Source organism: Eriocheir sinensis, chromosome 16 (assembly GCF_024679095.1).
Source record: "Eriocheir sinensis breed Jianghai 21 chromosome 16, ASM2467909v1, whole genome shotgun sequence".
Lineage (NCBI taxonomy): Eukaryota > Metazoa > Arthropoda > Malacostraca > Decapoda > Varunidae > Eriocheir > Eriocheir sinensis.
In genome coordinates, this window is record NC_066524.1 from 20,881,013 (window position 1) to 20,907,468 (window position 26,456).

The 26,456-nt window shown below is 42.3% G+C and overlaps 1 protein-coding gene across 50 annotated transcripts in view; it reads right to left on the bottom strand.

Moving 5' to 3' along the window:
• The window catches only part of LOC126999540 (epidermal retinol dehydrogenase 2-like), a 35,023-nt gene extending 21,059 nt beyond the window's left edge, over window positions 1–13,964 (bottom strand). For all 50 annotated transcript variants that reach the window (XM_050862230.1, XM_050862261.1, XM_050862256.1 and 47 more), the window contains exons 1-2: window positions 13,839–13,964; window positions 4,004–4,512 (exon numbers count right to left, since the gene is read on the bottom strand). In XM_050862230.1, coding sequence (XP_050718187.1) covers window positions 4,004–4,253 — 250 coding nt within the window. In that variant the 5' untranslated portion in view covers window positions 4,254–4,512; window positions 13,839–13,964. The remainder of the gene's footprint in view (window positions 1–4,003; window positions 4,513–13,838) is intronic.
• Between the last annotated feature and the right edge of the window lie 12,492 nt (window positions 13,965–26,456).

The window sequence follows — 26,456 nt, forward strand, 5'->3', positions numbered from 1 at the left end:
GCTTTACTGTGTAGCAGCGACGGGCCAAATTTGTGGCTTTACTGTGTAGCAGCGACGGGCTAAATTTGTGACTTTACTGTGTAGCAGCGACGGGCCAAATTTGTGGCTTTACTGTGTAGCAGCGACGGGCCAAATTTGTGGCTTTACCGTGTAGCAGCGACGGGCCAAATTTGTGGCTTTACCGTGTAGCAGCGACGGGCCAAATTTGTGGCTTTACCGTGTAGCAGCGACGGGCCAAATTTGTGGCTTTACCGTGTAGCAGCGACGGGCTAAATTTGTGGTTTTACCGTGTAGCAGCGACGGGGTAAATTTGTGGTTTTACTGTGTAGCAGCGACGGGCTAAATTTGTGGCTTTACCGTGTAGCAGCGACGGTCCAAATTCGTGGCTTTACCGTGTAGCAGCGACGGGCCAAATTTGTGCCGTGATTTAACCCCCCCAAAATAGATGATCCATAAACTGATCACAAATGCTTCGATATATATAGGAGAGTGAACGGAGGAGTATATAGAGTTGTATCATCAACATATGAAATAAGCTTATTTTTGAGGTTAATGCCCGAGTCAGAAATAAAAATGTTAAAAATAAAGGTCCAAGGACACTGCCCTGAGGAGCACCAGAAACAACAGGCAGAGAAGCAGAGCACCACCATCAACAGCCACACACTGTAATCGATTAGTTAAAAAATTCTTTAAAAATACTGAGAAGACTTCCACCAATACCAAGGAGTTGTAGTTTATAAATTAGAGCCCTATGATTCACAACATCAAAAGCAGAACTAAAATCAATAGCAACAACTCGAGACTCCTGCCCACGATCCAAAGAAAACTGCAGGTCATGAGGCAGGATCAAGAGAGCGTCACATGTTCCCAAACCCTTACGGAGTCCGAACTGAGAATCAGGCAACTGATTGAATTTATCACAGTATATGGAAAGCCGTTTAGCCAAAAGCCTCTCAAAGATCTTAGAGAGGCTAGGAGTAATAGAAATTGGGCGGTACTCAGTAGGAGAACTTCTTGTTGGCCTTGCGCCAACAAGAAGGAAACTACCAGACTTCAGCAGTAACCTAAATACTACAGCAAGTTTTGGTGCTAAGAACGTAGCAATCTTCTTAATTAAAGAATAGAGGATAAAAAAACATCTTGGTCCGTCCGTCCATATATATATCAAGATCTAGAAGGTGCTTTTTCAGTTTACTGTATCTAAATGCAACTGAGCTAAGTTTTGGAAAGGGGAAACAAGTCAAAGGTAGGGATAATTCATCATCACACTGTTTGTTAATAAAATATCAGAAAGTGAATTAGCCTTTCTTAAAGGATCAAAGGACATTGAACCGTCAGACTCGCGTCGTGGAGGCAGCTAGAATCGACACCAAACAAGGAGGATTTAAGAGAAGCCCAACATTTGTGTGGTTGAGTAGTTCCTAAAAGAACCTCCTGTATATGAGAATTATAAGGAGCTTCTGCTGCATTATAGATTCTCTGAACATCAGCTTTAAGAGCAACATAATTATCCCATACCAACTGGCATCGATTGTCTGCATAGGTGATAAACAGCCTGCTTGTCATCATAGGAAGAGGAAGAAAGGAAGGAAAGAAGAAGGAATGAGATAATTTAAAACGATATAGAAAAAGAAGATGGAAGGAGAAGATGAAGAAGAAGAAGGATAGGAAAGATAATAGGAGAATGAATGAATGAAGAATGAAGGAGAGGAAAGAATATGAAAGAGGAATAAAATAAAGGAGAGAGAATTAAAAGGGAAAGAAGAAGAAGAATGACAACCTAAACATAGAAGGAAGATGAGATGGAGAAAAATAAGGAGGAGGAGGATTAGGAAGAAGATAAATGCAAGAATGTAAGAGGGGGTGAGAGAGAGGTTACGAGAGGTGAGGAGAGAGAGAGAGAGAGAGAGAGAGAGAGAGAGAGAGAGAGAGAGAGAGATGTAGGAAGGGAGGGAAGGAGGATAATTATTTACGAAAGGGAAAAGGAAGAAGGGAGAAGAGAGACAAGATGGAGGGAAGGAGAGGGAGAGAGAAGAGGAGAAAGAGAAGGGAGAGAAGGAGAGATGGAGGTAATGAAGGAATGTGGAGGAAGAGAAAAATAAGAAAAGGAGGGAAAAAGCGAGAGAAAAAAGTAAGAGGGAATCCCAGCCTAATCATAGAGGAGGAGGAGGAGGAGGAGGAAGAGGAGAAGGAGGAGGAGGAGGAGAGGTTAGGGGCAACATTTTCAAGGTAAACAACAACAACAAAAAAAAAAAAAAAAAGCGCGCACGCACGCACACACACACACACACACACACACACACACACATAGGCCGACTGGGTATCTTTTTTGTGCATTTCCGTGTATTGTAGAAGTAGTAGTAGTAGTAGTAGTAGTAGTAGTAGTAGTAGTAGTAGCAGTAGTAGTTGTTGTTGTTGTTGTTGTTGTTGTGTATAAGGACGAAATTATTGCACAAAATGTATAATGAATGAGATTTAGAGCTTGAGAGAGAGAGAGAGAGAGAGAGAGAGAGAGAGAGAGAGAGAGAGAGAGAGAGAGAGAGAGAGAGAGAGATTATAGAGTCAATCAAGTTAACTAGTGTCCCGGAACTAATACACACACACACACACACACACACACACACACACACACACAGACACACACACTACTACTACTATTACTACTACTACTACTACTACTATTACTACTACTACTACTACGACATGCAGGTGTTAGCGAAACGTAATATCCTTCATGGGTATACTATAGCGGTTTGCGGTGTAGGAGGAGGAGAAAGAGGAAGAGGGAAGAGGAAGGGGCAGGAGGTAGAGGGAGGGACAATCCGTGGGTAGAAAAACAATATCCTCTCTCTCTCTCTCTCTCTCTCTCTCTCTCTCTTGTATATAATAATGCTGTCAGGCGTCTAATAAGAATGATAAGAATAAGGAGGAAAAGAAGAAGGCTCGGAGGAGGAGGAGGAGGAGGAGGAGGAGGAGGAGAAGAGGCAAGAAGGGTAAGAAGAGTAGGAAGAAGAGACCACAATCATCACCACCATTACCACCACCACCACAACCACCACCACCACCATCACCACCAAACTCTACCCAAAGAAAAAAAAAAAAAAACACCCCTTATATAAAAATACCGAAGCACCCCCTTGAGGCACCACGTAAATAAAACGGGAGTCGGTGGACTATCAAATATCATCATCATCAACAGCTCTATTTACTAAGGTGACAAGCGGCTTAAATTCATGGCTACAACGTCCTTCCTGCCTAGCCTATCATGATTCAGCGTGGAGATGGTCAGTGGTGGTGGTGGTGATGACATTGCTGGTGGTGGTGATGACACTGGTGGTGGTGGTGGTGATGGTGTTGGTACATAATGACTCAGCTTCTTCGTCTTCGTGTTTGCCAAGGGATCATAGTTCATAGTCATGGTGTTCAAATCCTAAACCATATCCACTGCTTCTTCTCCTCCTCCTCCTCCTCCTGCTACTAAGTCCAAATTCTTATACGTTTCTGGGCGAACACACACATTTGGTAAGGCTTTAGTAGAGGTTGTGTCAGTATTACCATGGGTAGTTTTATGAGCCTAGCGTTAGTTTGATAAGGCTTTTGCACCGTGAATGTGAAAAGCACTCATGGGAACCCGATTAATCCCTTTTGTGGGCTTTGGATATGGATGTTGTGAGGGTTGAAAGCATCTGAGAATACCTACATTTGATAAGGCTTTCGTAGAGGTTGTGTCAGTATTGCCATGGGTAGTTTTATGAGCCTAGTATTAGTTTGATAAGGCTTCTGCGCCGTGAATGTGAAAAGCACTCATGGGAACCCGATTTGACTCCTTTGTGGACTTTGGAAATAGTACTCCTAACTACTACTACTACTACTACTCCTAACTAATATTTCTGCCGTTGCTGGGCTCGAACCTTGTACTTGACCTCACCGACCACCAGCAAACAAACCACAAGGCAAACAGTACCCATTAAACACTAAATAAACACAGACACTTAACACTTACCCCCTTTGTTTACATCCCAGGTGACGACCCGAGCGCCCCTAGCGGCCAGCCGGAGACACAGCAGCCGCCCGATGCCCGACCCGCCGCCCGTCACTAGCGCCACCTGTCCCTCGATGTTCTTGCGGCGGAATTTCTTGGGTATAAAGGAGCAAATGAGGTTCTCGATGCCGTAGAGGAGGGATGTGAGGAGAGCCACGAGGGCCAGAATCACCATCAACACCTTCTCGAAGATGTCATGCACTAAACCCATGATTGCGGATTTGGCTTGACGGTTTTGTGTTGAAGTTTGTTTTGGTTTGAGATTTTGTTGTTTGGTTCACGTATTCTTGGTTTTTGAGTCTGGGTTTTGTGTTGGTGGACTCTTTCTTTAGTTAATGTTATTTTCTACTATTGTTTTTTCTTAGTTCCTCTTTTCTTTCTCTCCTTTTCCTTTCCTTTAGCAGGGACGCGGCGCCAAACTCAACACCGTGCGGGGCTTTAGTTCGACCTGCCGTCCACTCCGTAGGATCCTGTGGAGGGGGAGAGAAGAGGATTCGATATTAGGAGCCCGTAGACAAAGGATTTCAAACTCATTAGTTGAATGCAAGAACAAATCACTTGGAAGAAAAAGGATTCGATATTGACACTGACCACTTAACTCAGGATTCCAAACTCATTAGTCGCATACAAAAAGAAATATCAATAAAAGACCACTTGGAAGAAAAAGGATTCGATTTTATTATTTACACGTAGGTATACAAAAGGATTTCAATCTCACTTATCCTTATACAAAAACAAATATATAAGTCATTTGATAAACCCACTTGGAGGTAAGGGATTCGATATCATCACTGGCTCATAAACACAAACTTGACTTTCAATAGACAAAAGGGTTCGATTTTATCATTCATCCATCAACAAAGGATTTCAGTCTCACTTATCTGTGATCACTGACTCATAAACACAAACTTGACATTTCTATAAGCAAAAGGAGTTGTCTCATATATCCTCATACAAAAACAAATTAATAAAAAGATAAACCGATTTGGAAGAGAGGATAGAGATTGCGATGACGAAAGATGATGGAGATGATGAAAATAATGAGAAAGAAATGATAAAAATAATTAGATAGAGATACAAATGAGACCCAATAATATAATAGCGAGATAATGAAGGAAATAGGAGATGGTGAAATGTTTTAACTTGCTTCTGAGGTCCAATCAAGATAAAGAAACGGCTTAAAATATAATACCTAAAATAAAAAAAGAAAACAGGAAGATATATTCGTGACGCAATTTAGCAAGGCAAGCAAAATAGATGACAGCAAAAGATGAGCAAAAAATATAAATTGTTGATTTCTCTGCAATTTGAAATACTAAAAGAAAAGGAAAAAGGAAGGATATTCAGGATGCAATACGAGACCGTGAAACATAAACAAAAAAATGAAAGAAAAAGTAAATAGGTCAATCTGCATCTAAAATCTGATAATTCATAAAAAAAGAGGAAAATAAGAAAAAACTAATATAAATAAAAAATGAAAAGGAGAAGAATATTCGAGATACAATACGAGACAGTGGAACATAAGCAAAGAAATGAAAGAAAAAAAGTAAGTAGGTTAATCTGCATCGAAACTCTGAGAAAACACACACACACATAACAACTGCAATCTTAAGACTTACGCAAGAATATGAAAAAATGAGAACACGCGAGGAAAAACAATAAAAAAAATAGAAACATTTGAGTTGACTTAAAAAAAAATACATTCGATTCCTCCCTCCGAAAAAAATAATAATAGGAATTACAATAGAGAAAAAATACGAAGCCCTTCCATTAGAATATAAAAAAACATAGAACAAATAGAAGAAAAAAAGGAAACAGTTAGAGTATACATAAGAAAAATAAGACAAATAAGAGAAACAGATAAACATAGAGAATTAAAAAGAAGGAAAAAGGAGAAAAATAAATAAAGAGAGAAATAGCTATGGAGAAAAAAGAAAGAAAGAAGTAGAAATAAAAAGAAAAAAACGGAAAATAAAGAAAAATAAAGAAAGAAAAGGAAATAAAGAAAAAAAGACAGAAAAGGGAAAGATAAAAAAAAACAGACCAACAGACATAAAAAAAGAAACAGGAATAAGAACAAAACAATAAAGAAAAAAACTAAGAAAATGAAAACAAACGAGAACGATGACCACCAGGATACGAACGTGACCAAAACAAAAAAATAAAAAAAAAAGAAAAAAAGAAAAAAAAAAAGAGCTCACCGAGTTGACCACACAATATAAAAAAGGAAGAAAAAAAATGATAATGCCATGGCCAGGGAGAAGAGGAAGAAGAGAAAGAAGAAGAGGAAGAAGAGGAAGAAGAAGAAGAGGAAGAAGAAGAAGAAGAACTTACGTAAGAGAAAAAGGAAAAGAAAACGAACTACAGAAAAGGAAAAGAAGATAGGAGGAGGAGGAGGAGGAGGAGGAAAGGAGGAAGCAGAAGAGAGAACGAATAGAAGAAGAAAAAAAGAACAAAAACAAAAACAAGAAAAGACGAACTACAGAAGAACAAAACAAGGACAGGAGAACAAAAGGAGGAAGAGGAAGAGGAGGAAGAGGAAAAGGAAGAGGGGAGAGAGAGGAGGCGCCCCGCATGCAGGATCTCCTAGCACATAAACAAAGCAAGGCCAGCTGCACCCCCGAGGTTAAGCAAGGAAGAAAGCAAGCAAGCAAGCAAGGTGACCGGCGCTCGATCTGTCTTGATTACCAACTACTGCACTTTCTTTCTTTCTTTGTTTATCTTTGTTTGCTTGTTTCTTTCTTTCTTACTTTTGTTTGTTCTTGTTTGCTTGCTTTCTTACTTTTTTCTTTATTTTTTGTTTATTTCTTTCTTTTTTGCTTCATTTTCATTTTATTCTTTATCATTTTCTTTCTTTTTTTCTCATTTTTCTTTCTTTACTTTTTTCTTTCCTTCTTTCTTTGTCTTTTTTCTTTCCTTCTATCTCTCTTTTTCTTTCTTTCTCACGTGTTTTCTTTCTCTCTTTCTTTCTTTCTTTCTATCTTACTTTTTCTTTCTTTCTTCCTTTTTTCTTTGTGTTTTTTCTCTCTTTCTTTCTATCTATCTATCTCTGCTTGTGTGCTTGCTTGGTCTCTTGCTTGGACATTTGCTTGCTTTCTTACTGTCTTGAATTCTTGCTTGCTTGATTAGTTCGCGACTTAAGCCGTTCTTGCTTGCTTGCTTGATTAAGATGAAGTTCTCTGATTGCTTGCTACCTGCCTTGTTTAAATCATTGCTTGCTTTCTTGATTGCTTCTCTTGATTGTATGACTTCTAAGCTGCGTTCTTAATTATCTTATTTGTTTTGCTTTGTTTAACTTCTCTGCTTGTATGCGTGGGAAGTCCTTGCTTACTCATCTCTAGTTGTTTTCTTGCTTAGTTAATTGCTTGCTTGGGTATTTATGAATGTTTGCTTAGGCTTCTTGCTTTGTCAGTATCATAAGTGCTTGGTAATTGAGTTTTCTTACATCATCTCTTTGTTTATTTTCTCTTCATTTTATTTTTTCAAGTATTATTTTCTGATTTCCTATCCCTCATTTTCTCCCACTTCTCCTTTTTCCTCTTCCTTCTCTTCTTGCTATGTCAGTTTCGTTATTGTTTGGTGATTCAGTTTTGTATAATTCGTTCCTTCTTATGTTTCCTTTTCCTAATATTCTCTCTTCTCATTTTTCTTTTCCTGTTGTATTATTTCCTGATTTCCTATTCCTCACTTTGTCCCACTAGCCTACTCCTTCTCTTTTCCTATTAATACTTGTCCTTACTTACTGACTCGATTGCATATATTACTACGTGTGTTTTTCCGGTATTGAAGTGAAGCGTTTCCCTCTATGTCATGAAAGAGCTTTGAATGTCTCCCTATGATTGCTTCCTCACTAATTGCTCATCTTATTATAGAGCAATACACTCGTTACTACTTGTTTTTCTCGGTATAGAAGTCAAGTGTTGGTCTCTAAGTCACTAAGCACCTCTGAAAGTCTCCCTCTTATGTTTGTTTCTATACTCTCTCTCTCTCTCTCTCTCTCTCTCTTGCTTGCGTAACTAATTGCATACGATAGTCTAAAGAGCTGCATGTCACTTTTTTTTCCCTGTTTAGAAGTCAAGTGTTGGTCTCTATGTCACAAAGCACCTCTGAAAGTCTCCCTCTTATGCTTGCTTTCATACTCTCCCTCTCTCTCTATTGCTTGCGTAACTAATTGCATACGATAGTCTACAGAGTTGCATATGTCACTGATTTTTTTCCCTGTTTAGAAGTCAAGTGTTGGTCTCTACGTCACAAAACGCCTCTGAAAATCCTCCTCTTATGCTTGCTTCCTCACTCCCTCTCTTCCATGCTTGCGTAACTAATTACATACGATAGTCTAAAGAGTTCCATATGTCACCCCTGGTATTTTTTTCCCTGTTTAGAAGTCAAGTGTTGGTCTCCATGCCACAAAACGCCTCTGAAAATCCTCCTCTTATGCTTGTTTCCTCATTCGTTTGCTTGCTTAACTAACTAAAGAAATATACACGTTAATAAAATTCGTTTTTTCCCCCGGTATAAGTCAAGTGTTGGTCCCTATACACAAAACACCTCTGAAGGTCCCCCTCTTATGCTTGCTTCCTCACTCATTTACTTTACATATTGCATACATTAATTGTTTTTTTTTAATATTTTTTTATCGATATGCAAGTCAAATAATGGTCTCTATGCCACCACGCACCCCTGAAAGCCCTCCTCCTATGCTCGCTCGCTCCCTCGTATGCCTAAGGCCCTAAGTAACCGCATACACATATTACTGCCTGTTTGTCGTTTCTTCTATGTGCTTTCAAGGGTACGAAGGACACACGGAGGCGGAGATCACCCACCCGACCTCTCCCCTCACCTTCCACCACCTTCCTCTCCACCCTTATACACTCATTTATCTCACCTTCCCCTCCACATCCACCCACGGTCTCCCCCATCCTCTTACATCCACCTAGACACCCTACTCCTCCTCCTGCTTACCCCCCCCCCCGTCATTATTTTGTAGTTTTTCAAGTCATGTTGTCCTTGTGTTGTTCTGATGAGGTGCATTTTTTTTTTTTGAGGGGGGGTTTCTCTCTCTCTCTCTCTCTCTGCATGTTCAAATAGAGGAGGAGGAGGAGAAAAAATCTAGGAAGGAAATGAACAGGTGAGAATGACGAAGCAGCAAATAAAAGAAAGAAGAAATAAATAAAAGAAATGAAGAAATAAAAGAAAAATGGAAAAAATACTAAGAAAATTACGAATGAAGAAGATAGAAAAGAAGAAAGAGAGAAGAAAGAAAGTAGAAACAGAAGAAGATAGAAAAGAAGAAAGAACGAAGAAAGAAAGTGGAAAAAGAAGAAGAAAAAGAAGAAAGAAAGAGACGAACAGAAGTGAGAATGACGAAGCAGCAAATATAAAAAAAGAAAGAATAAATAAATAAAAGAAATATAAAGAAATAAAAGAAAAAGGAAAAAGAAACAAAGAAAAATACGAATGAAAAGAAATATAAGTAGAGAAAAGAAGGAAAAACAACAACAACAACAACAACAACAACAACAAGACCAAAAAAAAAAAAATCGAGCAATTCCGTTTAATGCATTTTTCTATTATTATCTTTTTTTTTACTCTATCTTTCTTTCTTTCTTTCTTTTAACTTTATTTCTTCCTTTTTCTTCTTTTTTACGTGACTTGACGCTGGCGGCAATTTAGCTTCCGTCAGACGGCCACGTTTGCTTTCGAAAGACTGGATCTCTCTCTCTCTCTCTCTCTCTCTCTCTCTCTCTCTCTCTCTCTCTCATAATATCCTACAAAGAAACTCGATCGCCAGGGGTGTGTGTGTGTGTGTGTGTGTGTGTACGTTACCTCACACACACACACACACACACACAGACTGAGACAAAGAACATGACGTCGAAGATAAATTTATAATGCAAGCTAAAACAAAATAAATAAAGTAGTAGTAGTAGTATATGGTAGTAGTAGTAGTAGTAGTAGTAGTAGTAGTAGTAGTAGTAGTAGTAGTTTGTCATGCAAGAAACAAACATTGGCCAAGCAAGAGCAGGAAGAAGAAAGAGGAGGAGGAAGAAGAAGAGGAGGAGGAGGAGGAGCAGGAAGAGACAGTTGTGATGGTAGAGATGGAGGAGGAGGAACAGACAGAGGAGAAGGATGAGGAAGAGGTCAGATAAAGCAGTGGTGGATGAAGTACTGATAGGAGAAGGAGGAGGAGGAGGAGGAGGAGGAGAGATATTAGTGATAGAGAGGAGGAAGAGAAGGTAGAAATAATACTAGCGTTGAGATAAGGAAAGATATGGAAGAAAAGGAATGAGAAAAGGAAGAAAAAGATAGAAAGAAAAAAAGAAGGACAGGGAAACGAATAGAGAGGAGAAGAGAGAGATAAAAAGGAGGAGACAGAATGCAGAATGAAGCAAGAAGAATCGTAGTAAGAGAGAAGAAAAGATAAGGAGGAAAAAGAAAGAAAAGAGGGAAGTTAAGATAATATTGAAAAAGGAAGAATATAGAAGCGTGGTAAAAGAGAGGGAAGAGAAGAGAGAGAAGAAGGATACAAAGAGGAGGAATGATGAGGAGAAAGAGAAGCAAAAGAAGAATAAGAAGAATGACGAAAGGGAAAAGAAAAAAGAGAAGAAAGAGGAAGAAGAAGAAGGAAGAAGAGATAGGAACAGAAGAAAAGATAATAGGAAATAGACATCACTGTAGAAGAAGTGACGAAAGAAAGAAAGAAGAAAAAGACAAGTTTTGAAGAGATGGGAGAAGGAGAGTGAAGGAAAAGAAGACAGAAGAAGGAAGAGAGGGAAATGATAGCAATTTAGAAAGAAATGATGGACAGGGTAGTGGTAACAGTGACCAGCCACACACGCACACACACACACACTCGCTACACTTTCCTTCACCGAGTTACCCTAAGGAAGAGAAGGAAAAGAAGGAAGAGAAAAATATGATAGACAGGGTAGTGGTGTTGGTAGCACTGCCCGGCTACACACACACACACACACTCTCGCTACACCTTGTCTCCTTCACCGGGTTACCGAGGGCTCCAGCAGCTTGTACTAAGAGGGCTGAATACGTGCATCTCCCAAGGTCACTCAGCTATCCCCTCCTGACTTCTTCCTCCTCCTCCTCCTCTTCTTCCTGTTCATTCTGTTTGGTGTTACTCTGATTCTAATGCTGTTTTTGTTTCTTCTATTCCTCTTCCTCTTCCTTCTCCTCTTTCTTCCTCTTCCTCAATCATTCTTATTGTGTTTGTTATCCCTCCTCCTCCTCCTCCTTCCTCTTCCTCCTCTTTCTTCCTCTTCCTCTTCTTCCAATTCTTTGATCAATGTTTTTTTTTTATATTGTTTAGTATTAGTCTAACTTTTTTTTCCTTCTCCTCCTCCTCTCTTCCTCTTCTTCCTCCTTTCCTAGCAGTCAAAGTTCTCATATGTATCTCTCTCTCTCTCTCTCTCTCTCTCTCGATCCACTTTCGTTTTTCTTTGATATACTTTCATTTTCCTCTCCTCCTCCTCCTCCTCCTCCTCCACTCCTTATATAATTCCTTTTTCATTTTCCTCCTCCTCTCTTTTCTCCGTCATATTTTAATCTTTTTTTTTTCTTTTAAATCTTCATTCTTATATTTTTCTTCTTATGTGTGTCAAGGAGTAATAATTTGACGACCTTTTTGTGTTATTTTAGAAACGTACAATATTTTCTCTTTCCTTTTTTTTCTACTTATATTTTTTTATCTTTTCCCTCTCTCCTTCCATCCTTCCTTCTTACTGTAGTGCCAGAAGGTTGTTAAGTATGGAATGTACACAAGATCACAAAAGTAGGGATAACTATTGTAAGTAATTAAGTGTGTCTCCCTCCGACCGTTAGACAATACTTAGACCTACTTTTGTGATCCTGTGTACATGCCTTAGTTAATCAACCTGCTGACATTACATTGTATATATTTATGGTTATAATTTGTCTAACTATTCCTTTCCTTCTCCCTTCCTTCCTTCCTTCCCATGCCTCCTTTCCTTCTAACCCCCCTTTTCCTTCCTCCAATCCTTGCTGTTTCATTTCCTTTTTTTTGTTTTCTTTTTTATTTCCTTCTCGTTCGTTTCGTACTCTTTTCCTTCCTTCCTTCACTTTTTCCTTTCCTGCTTAATAACCCTTTTTTCCTGCCTCGCATCTTAACTAGCTTACTTATTTTCATGTTTTCTGTTCTCCTTCTTGTTCTCTCCCTCTTTCCTTCCTCTCCTACATTTTTCCCTCCCTTCTTTTGAGTTGCTATTTTTAGTGTAAGTGTTTGTACATGTTAAAAAAAAAAACAGGAAAGGTGAAATCGTGAGCAGGTGAGGTCTTTCAACACACACACACACTCACAGGAAACACTAATTTTACGTGACAAGCTCTCTCTCTCTCTCTCTCTCTCTCTCTCTCTCTCTCTCTCCAGGAAAAAAATGTGCATAATATAGAAGCGGAAACACACACACACACACACACACACACACACACACACACACACACACATGAATAAATAAAATAAATAAATGGATAAATATAAAGAAATAAAGAAAGAAAGATGAAGAAATACAAAGTCAAATGCAACATATAATAGCCTGGGAGTTGAACTAGATAAAGAAAAAGAAGAAGAAGAAGAAGAAGAGGAGGAGGGGGAGGAGGAGGTGGAGGAGCTAAGATGAGCAAAAGAAACATGACTTAATCTGATCCAATTTACCAAGAAGAAAAAGAAGAGGAAGAAGAAGAGGAAGAAGAAGAAGAGGAAGAGGAGGAGGAGGAGGAACTAAGATGAGCAAAACAAACACGATTTAATATGATCCAATATACCAAGAAGAAGAAGAAGAAGAAGAAGAAGAAGAAGAAGAAGAACAACAAGAACTAGAAGAACAACAACAAAACAGAAACACGACTCAAAATAACAAAACGAAAAATAAAAAGAAAAAAAAAGAAAAAAAAAGAAAAAAATGGTACAAACAGAAAAACGAAAGCAATCAACAAGTAAAATTACACAAGCATTACGTAACACACACACACACACACACACACACACACGTGCTCACCTCCCCCCCCCCCCCAACCACCAGCACACACAGGCGCCCCACCCCACACACACACACATACACAAACGCGCACCCCCTCCACCCCCCCGACACACATAGCAACATCGATACTACACTCACGAACCAATCAATACACACACACACACACACACACACACACACACACACACACACACACACACAGGGGTGGAGTCTTCGTATCCTAATTCTAATACACTGGAATGTCGTATTTGGGTGTATTGTTGTTTTAATCATTACCTATAGAAAAAAAATGTATTCTCATTCGTATTCGGTTACAAGGGAAAAGGATTTGTACTCTGCGAATAATCTGACCACCCATAATAATAATAATAATAATAATAATAATAATAATAATAATAATAATAGTTTTCTTTTGCACAACGTACGGTATATATATATATAAAGAATAGGACAGGTAAAGGGAAGATAATTAATTTAAGTCACTGTGCATGGCTCGTTACTGTGCATGACTTAAGAACTGCTGTACACCGTTACGCCAAGAAGGTATTTGTCAGTTAAATAAAAGTATCCATCAATGTATTCGGTAACACGTAGGACTTGTATTAACCCCACCCATGACATAACACCCCTATTTCAGCCCATAACACTGCATGACACACACGGCAACACACAAACACCTCACCAGCAACACTGTCCCTGCACCCCTGACGCAACACACACCAACACACGCTGCAACACATGGACGAGGGACAACACATGGGAGCAGGACACAGAGCACAATGTCTTACCTCCTCTCTTCCCCGTGTCTTGTCAACCACTGAGGTGAGAGACTGACACTGACACTGATACCCGCGCCTCCTCGTACTGCCGCTCAAACTGTCGTACTCAGAATCTATTTTCATCTTTTTCTCTCCTAAACCAGGCCTACTCATCTACTATAAGCAAAGATCCAGTTATAAAAGTCCAAATGTATGTAGAGGTCCGGATAAATACTGTAACTGGACCCCAGGATGCAGGAAAACAAATGGTATATATATATAAGTAACATGAAGGTTCTGACGATTGGGTAACCCTGCTTTAAACTATCACACCCACACCCATAACGCATTTTACTTGTACTTATTGATAAAAACGTGAATTACTGATGGTTTTAGGGGTCTAGAAGTGGATATATGAGAGTTTTTTAGTACGATATGATTATGTGCTGTATCGTTGCTGCCGTCACCGCCGTCTAGGGAAGAAGTGTCGTACGCTGGCCTAGTTATGTGGGACTGTAGTGTTTTCAAGGTTGTTTTATGTGTTTGTTGCTTGTGTTTGTGCTTGCTTTGTGTTTTTCTTGTTTTTTATGGTGTTTGCTTTCCCTTTCTTTCTCTTTTTCTCTCTCTTTTCTCTCTATCTTTTTTTTCTTGTTTTTCTCTATTTCTCTTTTATTTCTCTATTTTTCTTTCTTTTCCACTCTCTTTCTGTTCTCTTTCTTTCTCTTTTTCTCTCTCTTTTATTTCTCTCTATCTTTTTTTCTTGTTTTTCTCAATTTCTCTTTTATTTCTCTATTTTTTCTCTCTTTTCCGCTCTCTTTCTCTGTTCTCTCTCTCTTTCTCTTTTTTTCTCTCTTCTTCTCTCTTTATTATTCTATTTTATTTATCTCTTTCTCTATTTCCTTTTTTTCTCTTTCTCAACGTTATGCGTAGAAAAATAATAGATTGCTTAGCTTGATAGAGGCCTCTACTACTACTACTACTACTACTACTACTACTACTACTACTGCTACTACTACAACTACTACTACTACTACTACAACTATTACTATCAAAGAACGAAGCATAGGCAATAATATCCTATTTTATAATATGCCCTAATTCTTTTTTTTGGTCAGTATTGCTTCCATTAAATTCACCACACTTTTTAACACAAATAAGCAAATATATATAAAAAAACAGTTTTTCGAAATACGGAGGCAAAACACACACACACACACACACACACACACACACACACACACACACACACACACACACACACATTGATAAGGCTTTCGTATAGGCTGTGTAAGTAGTATTTCCATGAGGGGGAGGAAGGGCGTAGATTTATAAGCCTGGTAATAGTTTGACAAGGCTTCTGTACCGTGAACCTGAAGAACACACTCATGAGAATTCGATTAACCTCCTTTGTGGTCTTTGTAATAAATGTTGCGAGACCTTAAAGAGTCTAAGAGTGCAAGGATTTAAATAGAGGTTGTTGTGGGTATCTCCAGGGGTAGATTTACAAGCTTAGTGATAGTTTGACAAGGCTTATACACCGTGAACGTCGTAATAGATATTGCTACAGCAGATAGCGTTTGAGAATGCAGGCTTTACACACACACACACACACACACACACACACACACACACACACGCAGAGCTATTTACACGGAACCTTAAGTATTTAGTGACAATATTAAGGCTATTATAAAAGAAGTTACACACACACACACACACACACACACACACACACACACACACACACACACACACACACAAACAAACGCAGAACTATTTACACGGAACCTTAAGTATTTAGTGACAATATTTAAGGCTATTATAAAAGAAGTTACACACACACACACACACACACACACACACACACACACACACACACACACACACACCTTTGATAGGGCTTTGATAGGGGTTGTTGTGGGTATCTCCAGGGGTAGATTACCAAGCCTAGTGATAGTTGTTGAGAACCGAAAGCATGTGAGTGGGGCACTGGGCAGCAACTCCGCTCATGACTGGACCAAAACGCATTTACCCATTGTGAATTTGCGTCAGTGTTCCATCCTGTTACCTAGTTAGCATTCTCGGCCACGGGGAACGGTCAGGCCAATCAATATTCCCGCTGGCTTGGCTGTATATACCTGTGCATTTGTGATTCCCCACGGCCTGATCATGAGCTGGACTCGTCATGGCCATAGCAAGCACCCTCCCAACAAGAGCAAGGTCCTTATAGTCGATCTCTGGGTGCTATGTATCGGCCTCCAAGCACACACATTTAACAGGGCTTTCGTAGGAGTTTCGGGCATTTCCAGGGATAGTTTTCTGGCCCTGGTGGTAGTTTGACCCTTCTTCTGTACCGTGAACGTGGAAAAGCACTCATGAGAACCCGTTTGACCTCACTTTTGACCTTTGAAAATAACTGACCTGTGAGATGGAAGGCTCTAAGAATTCTAACCCCCAAGCACACATATTCAACAAGGCTTTCGTAGGAGTTCCGGGCATTTCCAGGGATAGTTTCATGGCCCTGGTGGTAGTTTGACCCTTCTTCTGTACCGTGAGCGAGAAAATGCACTTATGAGAACCCGACTGACCTTCTTTTTGACCTTTGGAAATACTTGACCTGTGAGGCTCTAAGAATCCTACCCTCGCACACACCACAAATAAAACTAAAAAAACAGATGATTAACAAGGAAGTATATACTTTTTTCTTTGTTTCCCGGTTATGTTGATATTGGGAAAGATAAGTAACGGTCATGTAATACCCCGACCAACAGGTATTATGTGAAAAAATCGTAGGAATTTCAAGGACTTTTTATCCTTTCTTCCTCGTAGTGATATTTGCGAGTCTCTTCCTCCTCCTCCTCCTCTTCATTACCCTTCCTCCTCCTCCTTTACCTCCTCTTCTTCCTCCTCCTCTTCATCATCTTAACCTCCTTCTTCCTCTCGTTCTTTCCTCCTCCTTCTCCTCCTTTTCACCATCCTTCCTCCTCCTCCTTTTCCTTCTCTTCTTCCTCCTCCTCTTCATCTTAACCTCCTCCTTCCTCTCGTTCTTTCCTCCTCCTTCTCCTCCTTTCCCCATCCTTCCTCCTCCTCCTTTTCCTTCTCTTCTTCCTCCTCCTCTTCATCTTAACCTCCTCCTTTCCTCCTCCTCCTCTTTCTTCTCCTCTTCACCATCCTTCCTCCTCCTCCTTCTCCTCTTCTTCCTCCTCTTCCTCTTAACCTCCTCCTTCCTCTCGTTCTTTCCTCCTCCTCCTCTTTCTCCTCCTCTTCACCATCCTTCCTCCTCCTCCTTCTCCTCCTCTTCTTCCTCCTCTTCCTCTTAACCTCTTCCTCTTAACCTCTTCCTTCCTCTCCTTCTTTCCTTTCATACAGACAGACAATAGCAGATTCTAAGCTCCTCCTCCTCCTCTTCATTACCCTTCCTCCTCCTCCTCCTCCTCCTCTTCTTCCTCCTCCTCTTCCTCTTCTTCCTCAAACTCTTCATCACTTTTCAACATCACTTTCTTCTAATTTCCCTCCTCCTCCTCTTCCTCTTCCTCTTTTTCTCCTCCTCCTCCTCCTCCTTCAATTACTCTTCTTCACCTTCTTATCAATTATTCATTTTTTACTTATTCCCCTCCTCCTCCTCTTCCTCCTCCTCATCTTTATCCACCTCCTCTCTTCTTCTTTAGGTGGACGTTGTTGGGGAGGTCATTCAAAGGTGATTCAGGTATTGGAGAGAGTGGGCAGACAGGTACAACAAGGAAGAAAAAAATCGTAATAAACAAAGCCATATTAATTGTCAAGGTATTTCTGGAGTTGTGGTAAACATGCAAGGTAAACAAGCAGACAGACAGACAAATAAATAGATACAGACAGGGAAAGATAGGAAGGAAAAAATAGTCGGTTACCTTGAAAATAATAATGACAGGTGTTGATTGTCTTTTTTTTTAGTGGATATATGAGATAATTATGTTGAGTTTTATAGTTCATTAGTGATATTGTTGATGGTTATAGTTTCTCTCTCTCTCTCTCTCTCTCTCTCTCTCTCTCTCTCTCTTATAATTTCACAAGAGCTGCTATCACAACACACCGCGACAACGAGGTCATAACTCCTTGCCTGACGTCGTGTACCTACTCACTGCTAGATGAAGATGATAAACCCAACTTATCTTCACCCGGTCCTTTTGGTTGTGAGGCAGACGCTCTATCCACTGAGCTACCGGGCCGTGTGTGTGTGTGTGTGTGTGTGTGTGTGTGTACCATTTCGTTTCCCCATACACTACATCTGAATGGAAATTGGTCAAGGGCTAAAAACAAGGAAAAAAAATGAGAGAGGAGGGGGAGGGGGGGGGAGGCAGTTCCCTAAAGGCCAGAACTGATACATGTAAAAAAGAAAGAAAGAAAAAGTGAAAAGAAAAGAAGAAAAAGAGCAGAGAGAAAAAAATGAGGTTAAGTTTACGATTCAGAAAACAAAACAAATGAGAGCAATGTCACGTCCTTCTCCTTACTTTGATATTTGATTTTTTTAGGTAAGAAAAGGAAGAAAGAAAATAAAATCGCCATAGGTTAAGTTCTAAATCAATCTTAATGTAGTTCAGAAAAGCACATACAAAATTAGAGGATTTTTTGATATAATTTGATAGGAAACTCCATTATCTCTCTCTCTCTCTCTCTCTCTCTCTCTCTCTCTCTAAATCCTGAAAAAAAGGTGTTATTGCCCTTGATAAACATTTTTTGAGAGAGAGAGAGAGAGAGAGAGAGAGAGAGAGAGAGAGAGAGAGAGAGAGAGAGAGAGAGAGAGAGTGTTTCACAATTTACCATCAGATTAATATAAATACTGTTGTTATAAGTCATTAATCTTTGTCTATTTACTATTAATATTACTACAACCTTGACCTACCACCACCACCACCACAACTACCGCACAAACTAAACTAGAAGGGCAACGGATTTCTGCTACTACTAATACTACTACTACTACTACTAATACTTATACTACTACTGCTACTACTACTACTACTGACTCCTAAGTAACGTGGGCATATAGAGAATGGAGATAGTTTAAGTAAGTCTTCTGGATTGAGGGATGGAGCAATGGATTATAAGTGAAAGAAAGGACGAGGAAGGGAAGGGATACTTAGATATATACTTCAGAAATCAATAGTGTGGTCCCTGATAACGGTTTGACAGCAAGACCTAGGAACACATGGAGGAGGTGTATACAGGAAGACTTGGCATTGATGGGATTGGATGAGCATTGGGCAGAAGACAGAGTAGAATGGAGGTAGAAGGAAGGAGACCAGTTGGTAGACCTAGGAAAACATGGAGAAGGTGTATACAGGAAGACTTGGCATTGATGGGATTGGATGAGCATTGGGCAGAAGACAGAGTAGAATGGAGGTAGAAGGAAGGAGACCAGTTGGTAGACCTAGGAACACATGGAGGAGGTGTATACAGGAAGACTTGGCATTGATGGGATTGGATGAGCATTGTGCAGAAGACAGTAAAATGGAGGTAGAAGGAAGGAGACCAGTTGGTAGACCTAGGAACACATGGAGAAGGTGTATACAGGAAGACTTGGCATTGATGGGATTGGATGAGCATTGGGCAGAAGACAGTAGAATGGAGGAGAGCCATAAAGCGTCCAGCCGCTCAGAAAGACTCAACACGGGACCTTAAACCAAATGATATGATGACATTGTACGCACCAGGAATTGAGTGGTAATAGTAGTAGTAGTAGTAGTAGTACTGATCAGCTGTCATGGAAGTACTGTAAGGGATTGAATAGTACACATAGCAGCAGTATAGAGGATTTAATAGTAAACAAGCAGCAGTATAGAGGATTGAATAGTACACATAGCAGTATAGAGGATAGTAATAATAGTAATAGTAGTCTCAGCGATCTCCTTGAGTCTGTCGTCAATGTAGATGCTGTTTCACACCTTCACCACCTTAGTAACATTGATGTGGCCGAGGTCAACAACATCAGCCGAGCACATCTCACAGAACTCCTTGTCCGTTGCGAGCTTGACCCGGCCGCCAACCTTCAGCCAGCTCGATCTCCGCCGACGCTCCCTGGGAAAGGTCAGGTCAGGTTAGGTTAGGTCGCGGGATGTCATGGTGGGGTCAAACGAGGGTGGGGTATGTTTTAGGAGGTAAGTATAGAACTGGAAAAAACACCCGGGAATCAAACCCGGGCTCTCTCGGTTGTGAGCCAAGTAATTTACCTGTACCATCCAGCAGGCACCCCAGTCCCTCAAATACATCAAAGAATTCCTCCAACATACCATTTGCACCATGAATTGTAGGCAATGTCCAGCGCACACCTGTGGTCGACGCATGTGTAGGCATTGGCGCCCTCCAGCTGCATGGGCGGAACCTTAGACATCTGTGGGAGAGAGAGAGAGAGTGACAAATAATATATAGGGAGAGGAAGATAACAGTGAGATACAGGTCAAGATTTTGACATGATAATGAGGTTAACCCGGTAGCAGCGATGGGCCAAATAGCAGCGATGGGCCAAATTTGTGCCATGATATAAACCCCAAAAATAGAGGATACATAATCTGATCGCAAATGCTTTGATATATATGAAATGGTTTGTGTGAGGGGTGATTTTTTTCTCATTTTTCTCGCTTGGAGGGACCATTAAGAAACATGATCCCCGCTGCTACTGGGTTAATATCTGCATTTTTATGAGCGTTTTTTTCAAGTTCATTGCGCAGAGGAAGGGTCAGACTACCACCAGGGTCATTAAACTACCCCTGGAAATGCCCCAAACACCTATGAAAGCCTTGTCAAGTATTTTTTTTCTACAACAAAGGAGACAGCTCAAGGGCACACACAAAAAATGAAACTATTAAAAAAGCCCGCTACTCGCTGCTCCCAAATACCACGTGTCAATTCCTGTGCAGATGACAAAAACCTGGATCTTCATGTCCCTCCCTGTCTTAGCCTGTGGGGGGAGTCTCAACGCCCTGCCCCTGCTGTGGGTGGTGTGGGGGGATGTAGGGGTCTGGTGCAGGGCCCACAGCTCCACCGTCAGGCTCAGGGGGGAGTCTCCAGGTCCGACAGGTGCTGGGGGAGGGGGAAGGCACCATATCAGAACACTCCTTACCCTGAGAGCATGTCAAGATACGTAACACAGCAACATTCAGTAGATATGTGCCATTAAAACCTTGTAAACCCAGCTATTAAAACCTCTTGTAAACCCATGCAGCTATTAAAACCTCTCTTGAACCCAGCTATTAAAACCTCTTGTAAACCCAGCTATTAAAACCTCTTGTAAACCCAGCTATTAAAACCTCTTGTAAGCCCAGCTATTAAAACCTCTTGTAAGCCCAGCTATTAAAACCTCTTGTAAGCCCAGATATTAAAACCTCTTGTAAGCCCAGATATTAAAACCTCTTGTAAACCCAGCTATTAAAACTTCTTGTAAACCCAGCTATTAAAACCTCTTGTAAACCCAGCTATTAAAACCTCTTGTAAACCCAGCTATTAAAACCTCTTGTAAACCCAGCTATTAAAACCTCTTGTAAACCCAGCTATTAAAACCTCTTGTAAACCCAGCTATTAAAACCTCTTGTAAACCCAGCTATTAAAACCTCTTGTAAACCCAGCAATTAAAACTTCTTGTAAACCCAGCTATTAAAACTTTACCTTATCGCTTGTGTGAGTCTTCCCCTGCATAGGAACAGCCGCGTCATCCAGGGGTAGACCAGGGAATCAACCACTCATATCCACGGTAGACCAGGCAATCGACCACTCCTCCAGGGGCCGGTAGACCAGGAATTCAACCACTCAGCGGATGACCGGTGTTGTGTAGCTCTCCAGTCTGAAATCGAGAGAGTTCGTAATCTAACCGATCATGGATATTATTCAGTGTTTTTACTCAAAGACAAACTGTGTGCGATGAACATTCAGCGACTCTGAAATAATCACTGGATATTTACGACACAATAACAAAAATATCCGAAGTCACACCTGAACCATTGGATACCTGCGACATTATCCATGAAGGCAATTAGGGCACTCACTCGCGAGGACGTCTCAGAATAAGTGCGCCGAGGACTATTATCGAGGCTAACATGGCTGTGGTCCGGGGCGTGGAACCTCCTCAACGGTGACGAGGTGTTCTGTGGTTGAAGCTCGGCCGTGGAGGTTTCTTGTAGACCCGGGTGGATGTGGTAATGCCCGGGTGGAGCAGCAACGGCCGTAGAGGGTTGGGATGTACACTGTAGACTCTTATGTATACTGTAGAGTCTTATACTGTAGTGTCTTCCATGGCAAACGTTGCCTGTTCTTTACTAACTAGAGAGAGAGAAGGACACAGAGATTGAGAGATTGAGAGACAGACAGAGAGAGACAGAGAGAGATTGTGAGAGAGAGAGAGACAGACAGAGCAACACACACACACAGACGTACGCACAGTGCAGTGAGGGAGAATTAAGCAACACACACACACACACACACACAGACGTACACAGTGCTGGGAGGGAAGAAGGACAGGCAGCATGGCGGTACATTGTTTATTACGGAACGAAATTCGCGTTACAGCTGCAAGGTGCTCTCAACCACAATGCCTTACAAAACCAGCAGTAGTTACCTCCTCCTGCTGCAGCGACCTCCCCAAGACGGAGGGCCCCCAGACCCCGCCCAGCGAGGATGCGCCTCCCTGGCCACCTGGTCAAAGGAGCAGCCCTCCATCTGGCAAGCCGTGGGTTCAATCCTGGGACCGAACCTGCAGCCGGCCAGACGGGAAGCCCTCCCTCAACCAGTCAGCCAGAGAGGTGCACCCCCGCCGACAGGGCCCAGAAGCCTTCCGCATCGGGCGGGTCACCACAGCCTCCTCTTCTTGCTGCTCAGGAACACAACAGGCTAAAAGGCAACAGTTACACACATGGACATATAAAAAAAAGAAATCCTAACCGACATCTCAGAGGGAGACGCCCAAAGGCGGCAGACTCAAACGCAGAACGGAAAACACCCGTTCTGTGAAAGAGCCAACCGTTGTACCCCTAACACCCTAGGCCCCACCAGCCTCCTCCTGTGAGGAAAACTGGTCCTCAGTTTGGGCAGCTCGGAAGGAGCTACCCTGGCGGCAAAGCTCTAACACAGACTGGCCCGCGTAAAACCCCGCCGCCTAAACTATCACCTTGCCAGACCTCCCTACGGGAGAATCTGACATCTATCTGCGCGTCTTTCAAGCGTTGCTCCGACTCCCTACCCGCCCGACCACCCGTCCGCCCGCCCGTTCCCACGTACGCCCGCCCGTCCGCCCATCCGCCCCCCGCCCCCCACTCGCCCGCAAGCGTGCGAGCAGAGGTACGACGAGCGTCAGTGCGGCGGAACGTAGCGTACGGGTTCCGTGCGTTCGTACGTGTGGCCGTACGGTTCAGCGTAGACGCGGCTGCCTGCCTACCTGACCGAGGGTGGCGTGCCCGCCCGACAACCTGACCGCAAGGTGGCCTGCCTACCTATCTGATGGCCCGACTACCAGCCTGACCACCAGATAGCTTGCCTGTCACCTGCTAGCCTGACTGCCAGGTGGCACACCCGCCGACGGCCTGATGGACAGACGGTCACGCCCATGCCTTCCTGACACAGTGATTAGCTAAGTCCCCCGCCAACACCCCACACAAAAAAAAGACACTCACACACAAAAAAAAACTCACACACCCTACATAACCCGCACCGTAGTGCTACCCAAACCTCAGCCGCTCCCGCGTTGCACACCGCCACCGCCGTTGGTCGCCCGGCAGCATCCACCCAGCGCCTCGCCAGGGACAACAGCTAAAGAGCTAGGGAGGAAGGGGGTTATGGGGAAAAAAACATACATAGAAATGAAATCCTAGCAGTCACACAGCAACACACAGCAAAAGGTCAAACACACGGCAGGCCTGCCATCACACACACAAACACACACAGCACACACTAAACCAAATACCGTGGATATACCGTAGACATACCGATGTGAAGAGACATCCTCGCTGCACGCGCCTCCGGACTGCCACACACACACACGCTAGCTATTGGGTATAAACACACGGGAAAAAGGCATAGAAAAAAAAGACATCCTAAATAAAATAACACACACAAGCACTCAGCGGGGGTTTGGGGAGGCAGACGGAGGAGGGCCAGTTAGCATGGGAAAGGGGAATCGCCCTGCACCAGGAGATGGATATGGTCTTGGCACCCCCCCCCTGGCGTGAAGGTTTACCCAACACACCAGGCGGTAAGGCTCGACACAACCCAAATCCCAGGAGGCTCATCCCCCAACCCACTTCCAGCCCACCAACCATTCTACCCCACCCGCCCTTACCCACTAAGCACCCACAGACATACACCAAAAAAAAGACTCCACTCCCATCAGACTCCTTGGAAGAAGGCAGCCTGATCCACCTAATAAAAAAGCCAGGCTCAACCTTACGGAAGAGTCTGGCAAAACTTCGGCGGAGACAACGCGAAAGGCAACGCCTGGCCAAGCAGAGCCCGACCGCTCTGACCCCCGGAAGAGAGGCCAGAGTAGCTAGAGCCGGCTTCCTCCTACGGAGAAAACCGACAAAAAAAACTTCAGACATCTCGGAGGGAGACCGTCTGAAGGTGGAAGACTCAAACGCAGAACGGAATCACACCCGTTCTGTGAAAGAGCCAACCGTTGTTACACCTAACACCTAACACCCTAGACTCCCTACACCAGCTAAACAAACACCCTACACCCTGACGTGCTGCTCCCGCGCTGCGCCGATGCTCTCCACTTACGCGCCTCTGAAAGAACAAGACCGACTTAGACACAACCCAGGAGACAGTGACGGAGAATTAGACACAAGATGAAAATTATACAGGAGCAACAGTATTTAATGATCTCGTTAGACTGAGTATCATTTCATTACTGTTATTGGTATTATCATATTCATTACTATTATTGGTATTATTATATTCATTACAATTATTGGTGTTATTATCATTATCATTGTTTACCTGGACGCCAGAGGATACAGGCAAGGGATGACACACGCGACCGTCTCCATCAACGTGTCTCTCCAGCCGGGGCAACACGCTGGAAGTACAGGGAGACTCAGACATGCGGAGAGGCAGCGGCGGAGACATCCAGACAGCTTGGCTCAGACACAGGTGGCTGCTCCATTAACCCGGCAGCAGCGACGGGCCAAGTTTGTGGCTTCACCGTGTAGCAGCGACGGGCCAAGTTTGTGCCATGATATTTATACCCCCAAAAATAGATGCATAATCTGATCACAAATGCTTTGATATATATTATGAAATGGTTTGTGTGAGGTTAGGCTATACAAGGCCATGGCTTTATCTAACCTCTTCTTGAATGTATCTATGGTATTGGCACCCACAACATGGCCCCCAAGCCTGTTCCACTCATCCACCACTGTTAATAAACCAATTCTTGCCTATGTCTTTGTTAAATCTGAATTTGTCCAACTTAAAACCATTGCTACGCATCCTACCTTGCTCTTTTACTATCAAAATCTTATTGACATCCCCTTTATTAAAGTCCTTCATCCATTTATAAACTTCGATCAAGTCTCTTCGCAACCTTCGCCTTTCTAGCGAGTGTAGATTTAATTGTTTCAGCCAATCTTCATAAGGCAAGTTTCTCACCCCTGAATCATCTTTGTCATCCTCCTCTGTACAGATTCTAACACCTTGATATCCATTCTATAGTAGGGGGACCAGAACTGAACTGCATAATCGAGATGAGGTCTAACTAGTGCTAAGTAAAGTTTGAGGATGACTTCAGCGCTCCTATTGCTGACGCTCCTTGAGATGAAACCAAGTACTCTATTGGCCCGATTTTTGGCCTGAATACATTGAGCCCTAGGACGGAGGTCAGCGCTCACTAGGACTCCTAAGTCTCTCTCACGCCCAGACCTGCTTAGAGGAGTGCCATTTAAGGAGTAATTGTATGAGGGGTTGTTCCTGCCTACACTCAGAATGCTACACTTCCCGACATTGAATTCCATCTGCCACTTCCCCGCCTAATCATATAGTCTGTCAAGCTCATCACTCACATCACATCACTACTAATTCCTGTGTCCAAGTCATTGATGTAAATAATAAAAAGCAGAGGACCCAGCACCGACCCCTGAGGGACTCCACTCGTAACACTGCCCCAGTCAGATTTTTTACCATTGATTTGCACTCTCTGCTTCCTACCACTGAGCCACGCCCTGATCCAGTTCAAAACTTTACCAGCTACGCCGTGAGCCTGTAATTTTAGTAATAGCCGGTGATGGGGAGCTTTGTCGAACGCTTTACTGAAATCTAGATACAATATGTCAAAGTTTTCATCTCGGTTCGATTACTTTAGTGTAGAAGGGCAACGGGTTAGGGAGGCAAGCCCTACCATTTGTGAACCCATGCTGTGAATCATGAATTAAATTATGCTTTTCTAGATGGTCCAGAATGCTCCCAGCTATAATTTGTGGCTTTACCGTGTAGCAGCGACGGGACAAATTTGTGGCTTTACCGTGTAGCAGCGACGGGACAAATTTGTGCCATGATTTAAACTCCAAAAAACAGGCGATATATAAACTGATCACAAATGCTTTGATATATATTATGAAATGGTTTGTGCGAGGGATGATTTTTTCTCATTTTTCTCGCTTGGAGGGACCATTAAGAAACATGACCCCCGCT